This window comes from Corticium candelabrum, chromosome 20 (assembly GCF_963422355.1).
Source record: "Corticium candelabrum chromosome 20, ooCorCand1.1, whole genome shotgun sequence".
NCBI lineage: Eukaryota > Metazoa > Porifera > Homoscleromorpha > Homosclerophorida > Plakinidae > Corticium > Corticium candelabrum.
Genome location: NC_085104.1, coordinates 633,316 through 653,315, shown reverse-complemented (window position 1 = coordinate 653,315; position 20,000 = coordinate 633,316). Strand labels below are relative to the sequence as shown.

The following is a 20,000-nucleotide window of genomic DNA, read 5'->3' as shown; positions in this document are numbered from 1 at the left end:
ATCTGATATGTTCGACGTTTCAATTTCTTCATGTGAATTTCACGAACCGATTGAAGAAATTGTTTGTTGATTTCAGTAAAACTGTCAAAGTTTAGCAGCAGTTTGTTAAAGTCACTTCGTCTTGTCATCTTGCAAATTTCATTCCATGAAATGCCATAGCCATGACTAACAGATGGTTGCTTCTCGCTGTACAGGTGGGTCTTCTTTTTTAAAATAATTACAATTGCTTCAAGACACTGACGAACCGACTCATGAGGATCTAAAAGAGTCATGTTGATATCTTTGATAAACCTTTCAGTAAGTGATTGGACTGCCTTTCTTGCAGCCTCGATGCTTGGTGGTGTCTGAGCCATCGTTTCTCGATATTGAATCTGCAGCTGACTGAGTTCTTCTTCAATCCGATGAATCTCTTCCTCGATTTCAGATTTTTGCTGAACATATTCTTGTGAATGATTGCACTTCCTATTCTCCCACTCCACAATGACTTGTTTAGCAACTTCAAATACAAGACATCAATTACTAAACCACATTACGGTTAATACCAATAATATCATTACCTGGTGAAGTTAGATGGAGCCATTTTAATTTTTTCATTTTAAATACAAACTGTGCAATCAAGTCGACATCCGATAGAACATACTCAGCAGACTCCAGCATTTCAGTAATTGACCCTGACATACAAAATGGTGTCATATACTTATATTGTGCATGTCTGTCTCTGCCTGCTTGTCTGTCTTTACTCTGAAATAGTTTCTTGCTAATAAATAATACACAACCACTCTGTCTGCCAATACATTTATTTCCATAAATCACAACAAATAAATATTTTAGTTAGTAAATTAATCATCAACCAACTACACAACATGCACCAAATGTCACACTTTCTTGTGTCTGTCTGTCTATTATCTCAACGTCATGTACACAATGTAAGCCACACGCAGTCGAAAATCTGCAACGCATCCTCATCACTTTCTGTTTCTCGGTCTCCATGACATACAATCACGTGACCAACGCAACCTTACCTCCTGGAGTGACTTCCACCAAATCCAACGGCAGCTGGCGATCCTCAAGCACTTGCACAAGATCAGTAACGTTACTATAAACATACAAAACCATCCTCTCGCCCTCCGGTCTCTTCAGCAAGTAAGCCCCAGCAGCAACTCGCTGTAAACGATTCAAACGCACACCGGCGCGCGCCACCAAGCGCGTCCGACCCCATTTAGAGTCGGGCTTCAGCTTGATAGGCGGGAGAATAGACACGCGGGACGGTCGTTGCTTCGCTTTTGGTGCAGCTTTCGCCGCTGCTTTTGGCGGTCTCGCCTTTGTGAGCGTTCTGCTGGTGGCCATAGTTACGAGAAATCACAGATGAGAAAGAACCACGTCGGTGCAGGGCAGAGGCTGAAACTAATCTTGTATGTAAAATCAAAAAAAGCAACAGGGGGCGTGATTTGAATATTTACGCGCATGCTTCTGTGGTGACAGCGAGTGTGGGGAGGTGCCCTGAGCTCTGGAGGTGACCAGAGTCTCTAGGTACGGCTTTGGAGGTGACTTAGCCTCGAAGTTCCAGACCGTCTCCCAAAAGAGATGGGAGAAGGTCTGGATCAACTTCTGATCAAACCGAGTTCGGAAGTAGGCGTAGTTACCTAAGAGAAATGGAAGAGTTGAAAACACCTCTCTGGATAACAGCGCTATTCCACCCGATGTGACAATAGGAGATCGATTACTACATTTTAGAGGTGTGTTCAAACAATGTGGGTGGTAATCAACTACGATGGCGGCAAATCTGCAGCGGTCCGCTGTTCGGGAGGCATTGAATCAATTTCGAGAGCCTTGGGCGTTGTTTCAAAGGCACGGTCCAGTGCAGTTTTACATCATGAAAGACACACGTTCATGCAATTAATTACGACCCGTCTGTACACGCATAATTGTCGAACGCTTTGCCAGAAGCCGTGCATTGCATTACAAAACTCTCGACGTTCATTGGACGCCACTTTAGTGGCGGCAGCTTGCTGATTGGCTGACTCGGATCACTTTTGAACTCGGTTTGATCAGAAGTTGATCCAGACCGTCTAGCATTTCTTTTGGGAGACGGTCTGGAACTTCGAGGCTAGATGTGACCATGTATCAGAGCCGTGTCTGTGGCTCTGGATGTGACGAATGCAACGTTGACACATTTAAAATTTTAGCGTCGTGTGATCACTTACTGTACAGATATCGAAAACTATGTAAGTAGCCGCTTACATGTGTACGTGCGCAATTTTGGGCGCGCAAGAGGAAACAGCCTCGTAAACAGGCCCTCTTGCGCGCCCAAAGAAGTTTATGATGCCAAATACTTGTATGGACTTGTATATTATGCGTGTACGGTAGTCTCATGTAGCCAAACCCTTTTCCGACGTTGTCATGTTAACCATGAATATTGAGGGTTTGTTGAAAACGCGGAATGAAAGCCCGTATGTTATGTGTATCCCGGATATTAAACTACCCGTATAATTTCTGCGCGTAAAGCCCAGTTCACAGCACGACGCTGACGCTGACGCCGACGTTGACGCTGACGCTGACGATGGAAGAGATTCCAGCGTCAGCATTAGCGTCAACATCACAGGACACCGCCTGCGTCAAGGCGGTGTCTTTTATGCACCCTCGAAGTTCCAGATCGTTTCTATGTGGCCTGATTTGCATCTCACTTCTCTATGGCGCGCCATTTGTGCCGTAATTCGCTATTTCTACTTAAGTAGAAATAATTCTACATAGGTGGAATTCATTTCCACTTAATTAAGTAGTAATCACTTGACTTCAGTAAAAATGATTCTACTTAAGTAGAATTCAGTGGTCTATTTTCACTAAAGTAGAATTCATTTCCACTTAAGTGGAATTCAATTCAACTGAAGTGGAAATAACAAATTTCACTTAAGTAGAAATGGATTTCTACTTCAGTAGAAGTGCTGATTTCTACTTCAGTAGAAACGAATTCCACTTAAGTAGAATTATTTCTACCTAAGTAGAAATAGCGAATTACGGCACAAATGGCGCGCCATACTTCTCTACATATACGGGCCCTCATTTCGCGTTCCGTTCCGCATTTTCAACAGACCCGAAGTGATGAGTATCAGAGACCATTTAGTATACGTAGCTTAGTAAAAAATTGACATTAGGTACAAAAAGCCCGGATAACTCCACCTTGAATGTCTTCAATCAATGCTGCTGATTCACTGTGACACCGTTCAACAGTTTGCAGGTTTCAATGCATAATATGAAAACAAGAAAGCCTAAGTTAATTAATTAGTGGTGATATTTTTAGGTGTGACAGAAATATATCATTCATTCATATTTGTCTTTTTTTTCTTTGTATGTAAAAACAATATTGTAGTGAATGAATGATAGTGATGTGTATGTAGGTTGTCCGTGTGTAGTTTGTCTGTCCCTAAGTGGGAAATGTACCTTATTGGGCACGAGAGAAAATATATTATTATTATTTATTAATTATTAAGTTGTGCTCAACCAGATCAGTCTGGTTTGTAAAGTCTATTACAAGTATCGGAAGCAAACCCTGCTTCAGAAGTACTTAGACCATCACGGCTGTCTAGAAAGAAGACATGACTTTACGAAGGATCCGAGTAGATCCCAGAAGCACTGTTTTCTGTAAGTGCTGCAGGTTGTGATGACCTGGAATAATGTCCAGCCACCGTGCAATACCTGCGTGCACTGTGCCCAAAGCTCCCAAGACCACCGGAACCACCAGTGTTTGACAATGCCACATGCGGCTTATCTCCACTCGCAAGTCGCTGTACTTTGCCAACTTCTCAGCATGTTTTTCTGCCAATGTTGCCATCAGCAGGACATCTGATATCAATAAGAAGACAAGTGTTTGTCTTCCTATTTCTGAGACAGATGTCTGGACGATTGGCTTTGATCTTCCTTGCAGTGGGGATGGTGGTATCCCACATCATAGTAATGTCATTCGTCTTCACAAGCCTATCAGGATGATGGCAGTACCATCTGCTCTCCACTATATTATTATTTTTATTATTTTTGTTATGTGTCGTTATGCCCCTCCATAATGGGCAAGTGGGGTCTTTACCCCATCGTTATTGTTATTATTATTATTATTATTATTATTATTATCATTGTTATTAATAAATAGATAAGTTTTTCATTAATAAATTACCCATTGACAGCTAGAGGAGATGCAGGTGGTTATCACATGTACATCATATTATATCATGAATACATTCGGAATGCTTAGGTGTGACGTCAAATTATGTAACCCCTCTATAGCAAAACATCATCAATCAGTGCTGTGCAACACTTACATTTGATACTGTCATTTCATAGAACAAGCTACCAAAAAGTGCATAAAAACTATGACATGTGATACTGTCTCTTTCAATCCATTTTGACATAAACGCCATAAATCCAACTCTAGCAACATGCAGTGCAAACAGAAACAACCTAGAACAGACACGCTTCTTTGGCATAATCTAAAACAACATCAACTTGCTCTTGTTCTTGCTGTGTAAACCATAGTCTCTATGTCCACTTTCGTCATCCGTTTTCTAACTTGAATGATCATTCTGCCATTCAGTTGTTGGAGTCGGAATCGTCTTGATAAATGACACGCCAGTGCTCTTCACCCATGTGTCAATCGGGGTGTCCTTTTGTTCAGATTTCTTGCCTTCCAGCAGGAGGACAATTGTAACAATTATGCCAACAATAGCAACAACTACTCCAACGATTGGAATGACAGCTCCAGCTACAAATTCAGTCAAAGTTATAACGCCAAGCTCACCAGCAAGGGCAATAGCCTCAGCTCCAAGTCCAATGCCAGCCGCAACAATGTTGATAATATCTAGAGTCTTGACAGCAGATGACTGATTGTTCTTGAAATCTTCGTAGACTTGGAATCCCATTGAGACGACAGCTGCACTCATGGCTACAATGTTTGTCACGCGAGCCACCTTCTCTGCAAATGTGAAGTTTTGCCAAATTCGAGTGGCTTGAATATCTTCAGCAGCTACTGCGCCTGCTGCACCGGTTCCTGGAAACTGAAGTTCAATAATTTGTAATTCTGAGTTGTACCTTGTTGCTACATCATCCAGATAACCACCCCACAGCTGCTGAACGTCTTCGGCTTCAAATGCATCTTCAAGTGTGAACATGTCATCAGAATTGAAAAAATCCTTTATATTTGTCCAAGCCTTTCCTGTCTTTGCAATTACATCTGACAGTACGGCAGAGCCCTCAGAAATTATTGCAACTTTCTCATCTGTACGTAAGGCACTCCAGTCCTTTACTAGGACAACCAGGGCCACAATAGAGAAACCAATCGCAGCTATCCACACAGCGTGACCGAACAAATTTACACTCCACTTGCCAATTGCAGATGTTATAGGGTATTCTTCAGTAGTCTTTGCCCACCATAGGGAAAGCCGCTGCCACACAGGCTGATCACGATTTGCCGACATGTAAACACCACATTCTTCCCACATACTTTCAAATTTACTAACAAGAGCTTGTACCGTCTCCACATTGGCTTCAACCATAGCATCTTCTGTCTGCTGAATAATCTCGGACTTGATATCTGTTGACAACTTCAAAGACCCATCGTCTTCGTTAATAAGATTGACCATCTTTTCAATAACGGCAGGAATAAAGGTCTCCAGAAGATCATCAGAAGCATAATGCTCACGTAAACTATTGCTTTGAGCTTGCAAAACTCTGGAACACAGATCTGTAGCGTAAGTTTCTGTTGGAGCCAAAGAGTAGAGAATCATGCAAAGGTTGTTCAGCTTGCTGTTGTCAGAAGCAGATGTCAAAACTGCCAAACCATTGACATAGTCTGTGGCAGTGACATAGTCGTGCAGGTCACTTGCCCACTGACTAGGATTGTCCTCCAAGTAGGGTGAGAGAGAAGTCATTGACTCTGCATATGCAAGACGAGCAACTCCATTGTTTACGAAATCATATCCCGAGTCTTGCGACAAAACGTTATCTGCTATGCTTTGGTTGTCTGTCACTACATCTTCAGTACTACCGGCTCCTTGCCAAAAGTAAGTGAGTTTTTCCTTTGTGACTGTAACACCACCAGAAACACCATCAAAGTCTGACTCCAGTTCAGACGAACCACTCAATGCCTGCACAGCATATGCTGGGAAAAACTTGTCAACAAGAAATTTTCTTGCTTTTGTGCCATTTGTTTCATCATCAATAATAGCTTGTTCATCGCCACTCAATACAGGAGGGGTTTCATCTAACAAGGTCTTGAGAGTGCCAGAGTCAACGGTTGCTTTCATCATGTTTGTCAACTTGTCAAAGGAGAGCGTGTTTACTTCGCTAGTATCTGGAGCAGCCAATGATGCCAGTTCAGACACACTCATTGGAACTGAGCTTGCAAGCATAGTCATAGATTCAGTAGCCCATGTAGGATTGGCTGCAGATGTTAGTGGCTCAGAAGAAACACTGTCATCAGCAGACAGAGAAGAACTACCATCAGCAACATCTGATTCTGCAAGGGGAGCTACAGCCATAACCATAGGAGAAGCCACTACAGTTGCTTGGTCATCAGTTGCTTGGCCATCAGTTGTTTCATCATCAGTTGTAGTGATGGTTCCTATCCATTCGTGTGATGCACCTTTCCCATTGTCTGCTGATGAGTCATACTCATACAGAGTGCCACTCAATGAACTGAAATCGTCAGAAATAGTAGCTTCACCACTGTGCCAACCAAATATGAATGAAGACTGCCCAAAGTCAAGTTGCACTTCCAGCTGTCCATTCACCACAGTAACGGCTCCAATCTTCGCTAAGTATTGGTTAGTTGTGCTTGTTGACGACTCACTTGGATCACTCAGAAAAGCAACAGCAACGCCATTTTTCAGTCCAGTGTTAACTTGAAACCAGCTGGTCCAGTTGTTGTCTTTCAAATATTTTGTATCGTAGCTGTTTTCAGCGCCAATCGAATAACTCTCTTGAACTTCTTCCACTTGAGATCCATCTTCAGAGACTGTGGCTTTCACTGCAACTCCTCCAAGTCCTGTCGGATGCAAACGTGTGTAGAGCACTGTTGGTGACATACGAGCTACCACATGACCATTGTCAGTGAAATGAACCTTGTGAGAAACTTGGCCATTGAGTATGACTTTACCGCCTACAAATTGAAGTTTCCCACACTCAGGTGGCACCTCACGATGCTTGCCTGCCCTTAGGTGAGTGTGGGTTGTCACATGCCGATTGCGATCATGCTTGTAAAGCTTGTAGGTCAAGTTGCTAGTGTGATACGATTGAAACAGAGAGACATGATTGCGATAGAAGTGCTTGTTTCGGTGTGTCCCAGTTCGTTTAGATCGAGACAATGCACTTCCAATGTTATGTTTTGGCCAATCATATCCTACAGCATGGCTTAATCCAGAGGAAAGGTCGTTGATAGCAGAGTGTAATTGCTTTCTCTGACTTTGCTTCATGTGGGATGTGCCAGCTAGATGATGCTTCAATCGTGTTGCTGTCAGTTCAGGGTAGTTGAGGCCCACCACTAACCCATTGGCATGGTAGGAACGTGCACCTTCACGAAAATGCAGATCATAAACAATTGGCTTACGAACAACACGTTTGGTCAACTCAGAAATGGAAACTTGGTTGTAGATGACTTTGACCTTGTAGGGTTTGTGTTTCTTCACACGTGTACATTGTACTTGAAACAGAGTAGAGCCAACACCTAACTTTTTGGTCTGTAGCCATCCGTTCTTCGAGTTGGCTTGGTGAGGGTTTACAGCACACCAGCCTCCCTCAACTGTCCAAAACGGATGAGATTCAGAAAAGAATGGACAGAAATTGACCTTACCATTTTGGCTTTTAATGCCATACATGGTGACATTGTCACCAAGCTTACGACCAACTGGCTCATCAGACACAACAGAGAGGGCGCCATTGTGAGAAATAACGAGATCCCCTTCTTTGATCTGTTCTATTGGAATGTGCTCCACTCTTTTGCCATCTCGACTCATAGTCAGGACGTTCGTACCAGCGAGGAAACATCCTGTACAGGGGTGTACCTTTTTTGTTTCCTTGCTCACGTTGTTGGGAGGCTGGATATAAACAGAATTGAGTGACCCTTGCTTCTTCGACTCGAGCCAGCGTTCCACTTCAGAGCCGTAGATGGTAGTAATGGTTTCAGAGGGGCAGCCATTGTCAGCTTGAGAGATCAATGGGACAGTGTGGAGCCTCTCGGTCTTACACTTGCCCACGACTGTGTTGTAATAGAGGGAATGCAGTCTGTCTGTGAACTTGCTTGTATCAGACAGAGCATAGCCACCATCAGCAATCTGGAAAGCCGTTTCAAAGTGTATGGGGTCAAGCTTTTGCCATGCTTCTCTCACCTCATTCATCACACTTTCTCCAAGTTTGGCATTTGCAATCACAACCAAACTTTGGACAGCCAACGGGTTGCTGCACAAAGATTCATGCACTTCATTGCTCTTGATGAATGAACCACTTGCATCCAAGAGCAACATTTGTAGGTCACCGGTATTGAACTGGTGTCCATTCTGCAGCCAATCGTCAAACTTCTGCACGATTGCATTAGCAGCCATGCTGCTAACTATTCTAGTGCCTTTTGTCTCAAACCAGTCGTGGATGAGCTGAGAAGCCTGTTGTTGGTCAATCGACGTTGCAAAATCCGGAGAGGTAACAAGACCGACCAGATGGGCCATGGAAGGTGCAGCAAGAAGATTGAGATCAGACGAGTAATCACTTACATCGCCATCCACAGAAAAACCTTGCACATGAGCTCCAAAGAACGTGCTGGAAACTCCATCTCCTGCAGTCTTGAAAGCTGCCAGTAGTTCACCTTGAAAGTCGGGGAGCGACTCAGAATGAAGAGATTGGGAGAAAACCCAAGCAGTCTGTAGAAAACAATTAGATTAGATCAAGAAATTCTACAAACTACAGCACAATCTAAGCTCTCACATTTGTTGCAGCCATCACAAACGCAGAACGTTAGCTAACTGACTTGCAAAGCTCGGTTGTCGGATTAAATAGCTGGGCTGATATCACCATATGTGTCATCTGAATTAATTAGCATAGCTGAACTGGAACCCAGATTGAACTTTGGATACAACCCCAAGGTAGGCGTATACATGTACATACAACGTCTGTACACGCCTACATAACCATACTGTACGTACATGTACATCTGCTAATCTGTCAAAAATAGAAAAGTGTCATTGTAAGTATGCAGAGTAGGAATAGTAAGTAGGCGATACCTCAAGCAACAAACAAATTATGAACAAACGTCGAAGTTGTGCGTACAATGACGTCATAATTAATTAATCGTCGTGACGTCGTGTGCGATCACATCAGGTAAGTTACATAGTAAGTAGTATGGACGTAATGCAAATCTATTCAAATATATGTTGTAATTAGAAATTTAATATTACGTGATAATTAGTATTACATGATTAGCCAGTCAGCGACGTGATATGATGTACAGACAGCTTGCTTCTTTGTTCTCCCGAGAACAATGGTAATGAGTGTCTCTAGACTAGTGATCGAGTCCTAGAGAGGAATCAACAAACTACAAGTACGTGTGTACACCTCCGAGGATGGAGGATGGAGGATGTGGTTACCCAACAGGGATGTGTGAATAGGAGGCTGTCACTACCTAACCCAAAGGGTGTGTCAAGCTGGAAATGATGATGACGTGTAAGGAGGTTGTGGCTAATTAGGACGTCCTCAACGGAAATGCTGACGTCAACGTAAATAATGACGTCAACATAAATGATGACGTAGACGATGACGTTAACGTAAATGATGACGTCAAAATTCTAAGAGTTGCAATTAAATTCGTCGGCAACAATAAATCTGCGCTGCTGTGCATTGGGAAGACTAAGAGAGATATTGTAATTTTGTACCTGTAACACACAATGATTATACAGTGGAATGCCAAAAGGACTAAGAAGCCAGCATAACAATCCAACGCTAGCGCGTGTTGTTGGTGATAACAATCTATCCCTAGCGCGTAGGTGTTGTTCCGTCGTTTCTGTACCCTGGATTGTGTTTGAAATTTTGTCTAAACTTTCATCTCCTAATGAAAAAATGTCATACTGTGGAACAGACACGAGTGAAAGTGATGAAATGCGATTGTCAAGAAGAGGCTCCACACGACATGCTACAGGATCCCATGTGTGAAATAAATTATACACTGATGAGCAGTGTGGCCGAAATGGATGGCCAGCTACAAAAATTAAAGATAAGGCAAGGCGGCAAATGTAGCATTTCACTCCTCGGGTGATGATCTGATAGCAAAATTAGTCTAGAACTATTTGATATTAACAATCAGCAATCCTGTGTCACATGACTTTAGGATTCTGTCGTTTCTTCATTCAATTGAATTGCCTCTCCGACTTTCTCACTTTCTTCATCTTCCTCATCCTCAGAGTTCTTCCCTTCCACTACCGTCTGCACAACACCAGTCATTCTTGTAATTACCAAAGCCAAGAACGACAAGCCAAGAAAAATCCAAAATCCAACAGCGACTTTGTAAACCGCTCGAACGCTATCATCCTCTGTGTCTTGACCAGCAACATAATCTCCAAACCCAATAGTTGAGAGAGTAATGAACGAATAATAAATCGACTCGCTGTAATTCCATGATTCAATTGATGTGAATATTGCAGCCGGGACAACAAAAAATAACACGAAACAGCACACACACGTAACTCCAATAAAAACATATTTCACAATCTTTTTCCTTCTCTCCGAGTAACTGCTCTCTTTCATCCGGGAATTAAATCCGTGCTCCAACTTTTCATACAAGTTGCCATAGTAACCACCAATCATACTGAGCAAATAGGCGGTAAAAGGAATTCCAATCAAAGCGTACACAATACAAAACCTCTGACCGGCTGCCGTTGAAGGTGAAACATTACCATAACCGATTGTCGTTACCACTGTAACGCAGAAGAAAAACGTGGGACCGTAAAACCAATTTTCTTGCATTGCTGCCTGTTAATTAGTCTCAGCTTCATAGTATTTGATCAGAAGGCTTTCGATGCCGGCCAACTGGCTGTCGTTGATGTTGAATTGGCTTGTCAGGTTGGATAAAACCTCATTTTTCGCTCTGTTTGCTAGATCGGCTCGATCTTTTTCTGCTGGACGTTCGAGTGCTGCGAAAATTGCTGCACCGATGGCAAGATATGCGACAAAGGAGCAAACGACAACGAAGAATTTCACAACTGGATGCATAATCAGTAGAGAAATCGTGAGCATACGGGTTTCTGGTGCATGCGTGGGCGTGTGTGTGTGTGTGTGTGTGTGTGTGTGTGTGCGTGTGTGTGTGTGTGTGTGTGTGTGTGTGTGTGTGTGTGTGTGTGTTTGCTTCAGTAGTTGTACAAGCTTATAGCCAGTAAGACAAGTATAATTACACATTTAGATCAATAATTTGATAGCCAAGCCCAACTCACCCACTGCTATCAAACAAGTTACCATCTCGCTGTCAAACCACATTAGAATAGAACTAAGTGACTAACGAATAACCACACTTGCTGTATGTGCCTGTCTCTGTCTACACAACTGGACAACTCTTCATCTATTCTGTTGCTGTATCCGCTTGCTTTCCATGTCTCTGTCTTAGAGTGTTGAGTGTTGCCTCCGGTATCCACTCACTGTTATCCTCCATCCACTTCAGTACATACTCATCAGCATCTGTGATGATAAACTTATGTTTGAAGATCTCGATTTTCGCTCCAATTGCCAAATCAGCCGGCGTATAGAACTCGGGATAATCAGTTGGACAGCCGGGTTTCCGCACTCGAGTACGTTCCAGGAACTTGCCTCCTAAAATGCCTGCATTCCTCTGTGGTGGCTCATAGATCTGCATCATATCATCAGACAGACGATAGGAAATAATAAACTTGCGATTCACGTCCTCTGGATGAGGGGAATCCATGACGGCAGCAAAGCGCAGTATCTTACCATCATTTTCTAGCATTCGAATAAAATCTTTCTTTGGTGGTTGTGGTACAAGTGAGAGACAAGACTGCATCGAGTCTTCAAGAGAACCAAATCCATTGTAAGGCGGCAACTTGCGTTTTGGGAGTTCGGCTGCTCGACCGCGTACTGTAACTGGAGTGAAGTCTGTGACGTTGTAGACAGACCGATAAAATTGTTTGGTAAATTCGTCGCAATCAAAAATGAGGAAACGACGGCCGTTGATGAAGAGTGTCGTTCCTATAGCGAAATCAGACGGAGAATACCAGTCGTGGATTTCATGCTTGGATAGTTCAAGCACACACGATGGGAAGGATCCTAAACAATGAATGGATAGATGATGAATAAACAAGGAAAAAGCAAACACAGAGACAAAAAAACAAGTAAATATAAATAGATAATAAATATTAATTAATTAATTAATATAAATAAATAAATAAATATAATAGATAATAAATAACATTGATCTGACTGTTAACTACAACCTACTGGTTCAGAATCCAGACTCTGTACCCAACTGATTGTCTCAAGGAACAACCACTCTGATTCCTAAAAATGACAAGACTGACCAGGCCAAAAATTACCGGGCTATCACGTGTCTGTCTGTCTTCTATAAGACCCTCACCTCAGTTATCAGGTAGAGGATTGCAGGGCATTTGGTTTAGAGAAACCTCATGGCTCCGGAGCAGAAGGGTTGTCAACAGGGATCTTTTGGTGCAAAAGATCAGCTGTTGATCAACAAGCCGCTTACCAAAGACTCATGACCAGGCACAAGAGCTTGAGCATGGCTTGGGTGGACTACCAGAAAGCCTATGACAGCGTGCCACACAGTTGGTTGCTCCAATGCCTTCAGCTGCATAAGATCAGTCCAGTCTTGTACAAGTTCCTGTCATGTGTGATGAAGAGTTGGAGGACATTGATGGTGCTTTCTTGCAGAAACAGCACGATCAAGACAAGGCTTATGCAGATCAGGAGGGGTATTTTCCAAGGTGACTCACTTTCTCCACTTCTCTTCTTTATGGCTCTCAATCCTCTGAGTAAGGAGTTGAACAGAACTGGTTACGGCTACCGGATGACCACTGGGCATGGTGAGACTGCCAAATGTCAGCTCATCAGTCATCTACATTACATGGATGATCTGAAGCTGTATGGCAGAAACTCTGATCAGTTGGATGGGTTGTTGCACACGGTTCGTACCTTCTCTGATGACATCCAAATGAAGTTTGGTCTGAACAAATGTGCTGTTGCACACTTTGTCAACGGCAGACTATATGGACACAACTCTGGAGTGACGGTAGGAAAAACGGACAACATCAACTGTCTGGAACCGGGTCAAGTCTACAAGTACTTGGGTGTAGATGAGAGTAACGGTATTCAGCACAGCATGATGCGGGAGAGACTCCGTTGTGAGTACTTCTGCAGAGTGAAGGTGGTTCTCCGGACTGAGTTGTATGGTCGGAACAAGATTCTAGCCATCAATGGGTTTGCACTACCGGTTCTCACTTACAGTTTTGGCATCATTCATTGGAGTGCACGAACCTGCAGTAGCTCGATCGACGAACCAGAAAGCTCCTCTCTATGCACAGTGTCCACCATCCTTCTGCAGACATTGACTGACTGTACGTTCCTTGCAGTGATGAGGGTAGGGGGTTACAATAGATTGAGTTGACATATCAATCTTGTATTGTGAGGCTAAACTGTTACCTTGCTGACAGTTCTGATCCTTTCATGCAGATGATACGGGAGTGTGACTCCGGAAAATTTTCACACTCAATCAGGCGCATGGCTTGTCGCTTTACTGCACAGCTGCAGAGGAGTCTTGCTTCAGACGACAAGTCATAGAGCTTACACAGGAATGCATCCATCTCGGTTAAAGGTGGCTTCAAGCAAGCGCCTGAAACAGATGCGAGACATTACCGTACGTGTTGCAGTTCTCTTCGTGTGCGGTCCTGGAACGGGAAGCCTATGCATGGGCAGTATCGCCGTCTCACTAAGCAACCACCTGTGGACATGAAAGAGACCTACGGATGGCTAAAGGCAGTGAATCTTCCTGCTGCAACTGAGGGACTGGTTGTTGCTGCTCAAGACCAAGCTCTTCGGACTCGGTACTATGAGCGCAAGATTCCACATCATGATGTCAGTCCTACTGCCGCAGATGCAGTGTAGGCCTGGAAACAGTCGACCACATTGTGGCAGGCTGTAGTGCTTTGGCAACGACGGACTACACTGATCGACACAATCAGGTGGCATCCATCATTCACTGGGATGTTTATCACCATTTTGGGGTTCCAGTGGAGAGCAGATGGTACCGCCATCATCCTGATAGGCTTGTGGAGACGAATGACATTACTATGATGTGGGATACCACCATCCCCACTGCAAGGAAGATCAAAGCCAATCGTCCAGACATCTGTCTCAGAAATAGGAAAACAAACACTTGTCTTCTTATTGATATCAGCTGTCCTGCTGATGGCAACATTGGCAAGAAACATGCTGAGAAGTTGGCAAAGTACAGCGACTTGCGAGTGGAGATAAGCCGCATGTGGCATTGTCAAACACTGGTGGTTCCAGTGGTCTTGGGAGCTTTGGGCACAGTGCACGCAGGTATTGCACGGTGGCTGGACATTATTCCAGGTCATCACAACTTGCAGCACTTACAGAAACAGTGCTTCTGGGATCTACTCGGATCCTTCGTAAAGTCATGTCTTCTTTCTAGACAGCCGTAATGGTCTAAGTACTTCTGAAGCAGGCTTTGCTTCCGATACTTGTAATAGACTTTACAAACCAGACTGATCTGGTTGAGCATGACAATAAAAAATAATAAATAAGTAATAAATAAAAAATAATAAATAGATAAATAATAAATAATAAATAATAAATAAAATAATAAATAAAAAAGTAAATAATAAATAGATAATTAATTAATTAATTAATTGTGTGACCTTTCACTGCATTTCTGTCCTTGGGTAACTTCTGGCGTCTCAAGAGCACTGGGAATGGATCGTGGCCATCATTTGGTTCGTGAACTTCTCGAATCTCAATAGAATCATCGACAAGAAAATAATGCATAATCTTCAAAAATTCAAATACAATAATTAGTAGAATTTCACAAAATAATACAATAACAGCAGATACAAAAACAGAATAAACATGAATGAGCATACAAATTAAAAGTAAAGAAAGAAATAATAAATAATTAATTAAATAAGTAAATAAGTAAATAAATAAATAAATAAATAATAATTAATTAATTAATTAATTAATTAAATAAGTAAATAAATAAATAAGTAAGTAAGTAAATTAATAAATAATTAAGTAAGTAAGTAAGTAAACAGACAACTAGACAACAGACAAGCAAACAAATATATCCAGCTACTTACAAACGACCGCATCTCTCCAAACATACTGTCTCTGTCATCCCAGACGCAATAGAATCGTAACACTTTTCGATCCATCGTCAGAAACTGTTTCAGCTTATCGAAGCTGCTTGGCGTCACATGCTTGTATTGAGGCAATTGCCGACTGTCAAGATATGGATCCTTAGGAATAGCTTGTGGCTCATCCACCAAGATGCCTTCGCTCTCAAGAAACTCCTACAAAATTCAAGTAAATTCAAGTAACACAAATTAGTTAATTATTAATTACTTAATTAAAGACAGACAAACAGACAGACAAACAGACAGACAGGCAAACAGACAGACAGATTGGAACATGCCTTATCTCTAAATTTGTCTAATTTGACAAACAAATAGACAGACAGGCAGCCAGGCAGACAGAAAATACATGTATTGACAGACAGACAGACAGGCAGCCAGGCAGACAGAAAATACATGTATTGACAGACAGACAGACAGACAGAAAATACATGTATTGACAGACAGACAGACAGACAGACAGACAAACAGAAAATACATGTATTGACAGACAGACAGACAGACAGACAGACAGAAAATACATGTATTGACAGACAGACAGACAGACAGACAGAAAATATATGTATTGACAAACAGACAGACAGACAGAGAATATATGTATTGACAAACAGACAGACAGACAGACAGACAGACAGAGAATATATGTATTGACAAACAGACAGATAGACAGAAAATACTGTCTCTTGCATAATTATAAATCCACCCTACCTGTTGTACATTTCATTGTGTTTTGACAGCCTAGTCAGTCACAGAGAAGCTTCCAAGTTATATTTTCATTACAAAATTATTTGCTGTTTATCTGAGTCTAGATTCAAACCCCTTCACACCTAGCCTCAAATTTCCAGACCAGAGAGCGCGCGAACTCTAGTCTGGACCAAGTCAATACTAAAATGATTTCGGAAGTATTTATCAAAAGCGATGGTAAATGGTGTCTAACAGCATAGGATCGTTTTACCTAGATCAACATATCATTTGTAAATGCCATGACATCTCACAAACAAAGAAGAGACGTCTGCAGTGTTTGCAGCGATATCTTGGTGGACGGCATGAAACCACGACTCTTTGATTCCTCGGCAGACCGCTACCTAGTTTAACCGCTCGACTAGCGAGACTACCGCTCTACCAGTTGTCAAAGGTGATGGTCTAGCAACGCTGCTGTGCATGTCCTCTCACCGCAAACTTGAAAATATCAAAGAACTGAAGCTGAAACTAAAACTAAGATGTGTGTGTGCAGAGTCTGATCATTGTTTTTGGCATGCAGAGTCTTGTCATTGTTGTGGCATGCACTTAGCCGCCCACGAGGATTTCACACGCGCGCAATCAGGTGCTAGTGCACTTAGCATAACCAATTATTGCTAAGCCAATCAGAATTTACAACCGAGATTCGGGTTGTAGAAGCTGATTGGCTAAGAAGGGCTATTTCCGAAATCATTTTAGTATCGACTTGGTCCAGACTAGAGTTCGCGCGCTTTGCGCTCTCTGGTCTGGAAGTTCGAGGCTACTTCACACCTTGACTAGAGAATGTAAAGTTGCCAAGTTGGGGAAAACATCATTATCTTCCCAAATCTTGTCTGCGCATGTGCTGTAAAGTGAATATTTTATAATAGTAAACAAATTTGTGGCATTTAGTGTAATTGGTTTATAAGCAAGAACTCGTTAATATTCACACTACTATCTAGCATTTCGTCCAAACGCCGTTAGCGCTGCGTATCACTTCTACGTGACGCGGAAGACTGTCAACTAAAGTCTGTACAAGATCAACAGGAATTGACGCCCACGCTGTCTGCACTGCCACCCAGAGATCGGCTGCTGTTCGAGGGTGCAGACAATTTACCCTCACTTTCAGCCAGAGCCACAGATGTTCTATTGGATTGGCGTCTGGAGAGCGAGACGGCCACTCAAGACACAGTGACGTCACTAGCACAAAGCCACTCTCTCGTAGAAAATGCAGTGTGGATTTTTACGAGGTCGCCGAGCATTAAGACCTTTCTCTGACAGGCGTCTACTAATGAGGGAATGTGACACAGGCTGGCCAGTCACGACAGTCAAGTCTGCTTTAAGCTCTTGCAGAGTGACTTGGCGATCTCAAAGAACAGCAAATTCGATATGTCGGTCAGTTCAAGTTGTTGTTTTTCTACCTCGGCCTGGTCTTCTTTTGTAGTTGCTGTTGCCATTTTGAAGGCGTCTGATGACATTCTGAATCACTCCACGAGAGACTCCTACAACTCCTGCCACTTCACGTTCTGACAACTCGTTCTCAAGATGGACTTCGAATTCTTGTAGAGTCTTGGGGCTGCACTGCTTTCTTTGAGGCATGGTTACACACGAACAACGCAAAGAATCAATTCAAGGACGGAAATTGGAACAAAATGATAACTGAACTGTAGGGTTGCCGACGTTCGCCGCTCTGTGAGCTCCAACAGCGTATAAAAACAAGACAATTTGGCGCCATTGTCTTTACTTGCACTATTCTGAGCCATCACAGAATATAACCGAAAGTAACGAATTTAGGAATGTCTACGTTATGCAGTAAGAAATAACACTGAAGCCAACAGTTTTACGTCTTGTAATCATTAGTGCATTGATTTAGTGCTTTTGTTTGGTTTTTTAAACAATTACAGATCATAAGAATGAGTTTGTTACGTCATAAACAGTTTGCTCATTTGCTGCCAAACAAAGACAAAACGGCAATTTCTAGCAACTTGACGATGAATTTAATGTTAAGTTCTCTCAGAAGTACAAAGCGTATCAAGGAAACTGTTTGGATTGGACATTTGTGGTTTACTGCCTGACAAACGCACTTCGATTTCTTTAGTGAAAGACAAACAAAATTATTCAGTTGTAGCTCTAACTCTAAGAACACAAGTATTGCTATATGTTGGTAGTTCAAAGTAATCGTGAAAGGAACTCCTGGTATCATTTTACACCATTCACACATTTTGTCCGTCACGTGAGTAGCGTGGATTTATAATTTTGCAAAAGTCTGTATATGTATTGACAAACAGACAGACAGACAGACAGACAGACAGACAGACAGACAAACAGACAGACAGAAAATATATGTATTGACAAACAGAGAGACAGACAGACAGACAGACAGACAAATAGAAGACAAACAAACAAACAGAAAAACAACTGCAACAACAGTTGCTGCCTACAATTAATTAATTAACTAAGTAATTAATTGATTAATTAAACAATCCAATTTCTATCACAATTTGTCGTCTCTAGTCAACATTATAAACTGACATTATGTCCTGCCTCACTACATCTCATACATCACATCAACATAATAAATAAATAAATAAATAAATAAATAATTATTAATACTAATTAATTAATTAATTATTTATTAATTAATTTGTTTCCAAGTGCCTGTCTGACCTGAGTGAACTGATCACATTTGCAGATTTGGAACGTCTTTCCATAAAACGTAGCGCTCATACCCAAGTTCAAGTCCTTCCAATGCCAAAAGTCTCCCAAATCATTCTTCGGTAGTCTCTGTCTCTTGATCAACTTGCCTTGCGGAATTCCCGAATTTGCTTGAACGGGCTCGACAACACTGATGCTGTCGTCCTCCAGATAGTAATAGATCTTCACTGGCCGCACGCGGTAATACTCATTTGATGACTCGTGGACAGTCTGCTTGAAGAAACCGTCGAACAACAAGACCTTCTTGTCAAAGGCAACATGAGCGGGAATGAAGTCTTCAGGTGGAGGTTGTGATGCTTGTCCGTATGTTAGAGACGGTTTGGTATTAGCCAGTTGGTCAAGTTCTTCTTCTGTCAACTGGTTGACAGCAATTGGGTCGCCACCAATGCCTCTTACTGGTCGTTTAGGAACGAAATATCCGTTTTTGTAGGATAACGTCTGGTTGACGTGATACTTGGTTTTCTAAGAGATAAGGCGCGGTTTGATTGTCTTATCGGAATGTTTTTGATGTGTTTTCACTTACAGTTGGATCGGAGAACGAGTTTCCAGGAAGAAACGGCAGATCCATTTGGAGAGTTGCTGCATTCGTTGCTACGAGTTACCGCGTTTGCGCAATACGAACACGTGACATTACATGAAGCCTTTTCTTTCTCGCGCGCGTTAACAGCATACACAACAGACGATGCCCGGATATTAATTCCCACAGTATATGATAATGTAGTAAAAGTCTACTACTGGGTACACTCAGACAGTGACTGTACACTAAATTCTTGACGGCTTTTGTAACTATGCTATATAGGCAATTTTGTCGTAAATCAAGCAGTTTTGGAAACGTAATTTATTGCATGTGGACTAACTAGACTCTTGAACAAAACTATTACCGATAGCTAGGCTCTCGTGAATGTCTTAGTTAGAATTTCTGTGTGACATAGCAATAGTAATTAAAAAATAGTTAAAATTCGTTATTCGACATTTTTAGACATTTGTACATGACTGCCACCTTTCTTGTAGCTACCAGACTCAGTTGTCGTCTAGGCTATCGCAAATCTTATTTAGTTCCTATGAAATATGACGAATAGCCACTAGATATCTAGGAATGGCTCATTGATTAATTAATTAGCTAGAGCTCACTCTATCTTGGCTCATGAAGAAGCA

The 20,000-nt window shown here is 42.1% G+C and overlaps 4 protein-coding genes across 4 annotated transcripts in view; all 4 read right to left on the bottom strand.

Annotated features, from left to right (window-relative positions):
• The window catches only part of LOC134195750 (uncharacterized), a 2,712-nt gene extending 1,344 nt beyond the window's left edge, over positions 1-1,368 (bottom strand). The window contains exons 1-3 of the mRNA XM_062664829.1: positions 1,023-1,368; positions 558-671; positions 1-496 (exon numbers count right to left, since the gene is read on the bottom strand). The exon at positions 1-496 is cut by the window's left edge and continues 368 nt beyond it. Coding sequence (XP_062520813.1) covers positions 1-496; positions 558-671; positions 1,023-1,347 — 935 coding nt within the window. The 5' untranslated portion in view covers positions 1,348-1,368. The remainder of the gene's footprint in view (positions 497-557; positions 672-1,022) is intronic.
• Positions 1,369-4,306: 2,938 nt separating this feature from the next.
• On the bottom strand, positions 4,307-9,072 carry LOC134195376 (uncharacterized). Its single transcript, XM_062664394.1, has 2 exons — positions 8,959-9,072; positions 4,307-8,894 (listed from the first exon to the last, which is right to left on the bottom strand). Exons 1-2 carry the CDS (start codon positions 8,971-8,973, stop codon positions 4,554-4,556), a joined length of 4,356 nt encoding a protein of 1,451 aa, XP_062520378.1. The 5' UTR covers positions 8,974-9,072; the 3' UTR covers positions 4,307-4,553.
• A 1,096-nt stretch (positions 9,073-10,168) lies between these two features.
• Positions 10,169-11,288, bottom strand: LOC134195372 (potassium channel subfamily K member 16-like). Its single transcript, XM_062664389.1, is given in 1 exon segment — positions 10,169-11,288. A coding segment is annotated over 1 exon segment (909 nt). The 5' UTR covers positions 11,260-11,288; the 3' UTR covers positions 10,169-10,350.
• A 98-nt stretch (positions 11,289-11,386) lies between these two features.
• On the bottom strand, positions 11,387-19,437 carry LOC134195812 (EF-hand domain-containing protein 1-like). The gene is made up of 5 exons (XM_062664895.1): positions 19,369-19,437; positions 18,798-19,307; positions 15,360-15,572; positions 14,922-15,051; positions 11,387-12,297 (listed from the first exon to the last, which is right to left on the bottom strand). The coding sequence occupies exons 1-5, from the start codon at positions 19,411-19,413 to the stop codon at positions 11,579-11,581; spliced, it is 1,617 nt and encodes a 538-aa protein (XP_062520879.1). The 5' UTR covers positions 19,414-19,437; the 3' UTR covers positions 11,387-11,578.
• Between the last annotated feature and the right edge of the window lie 563 nt (positions 19,438-20,000).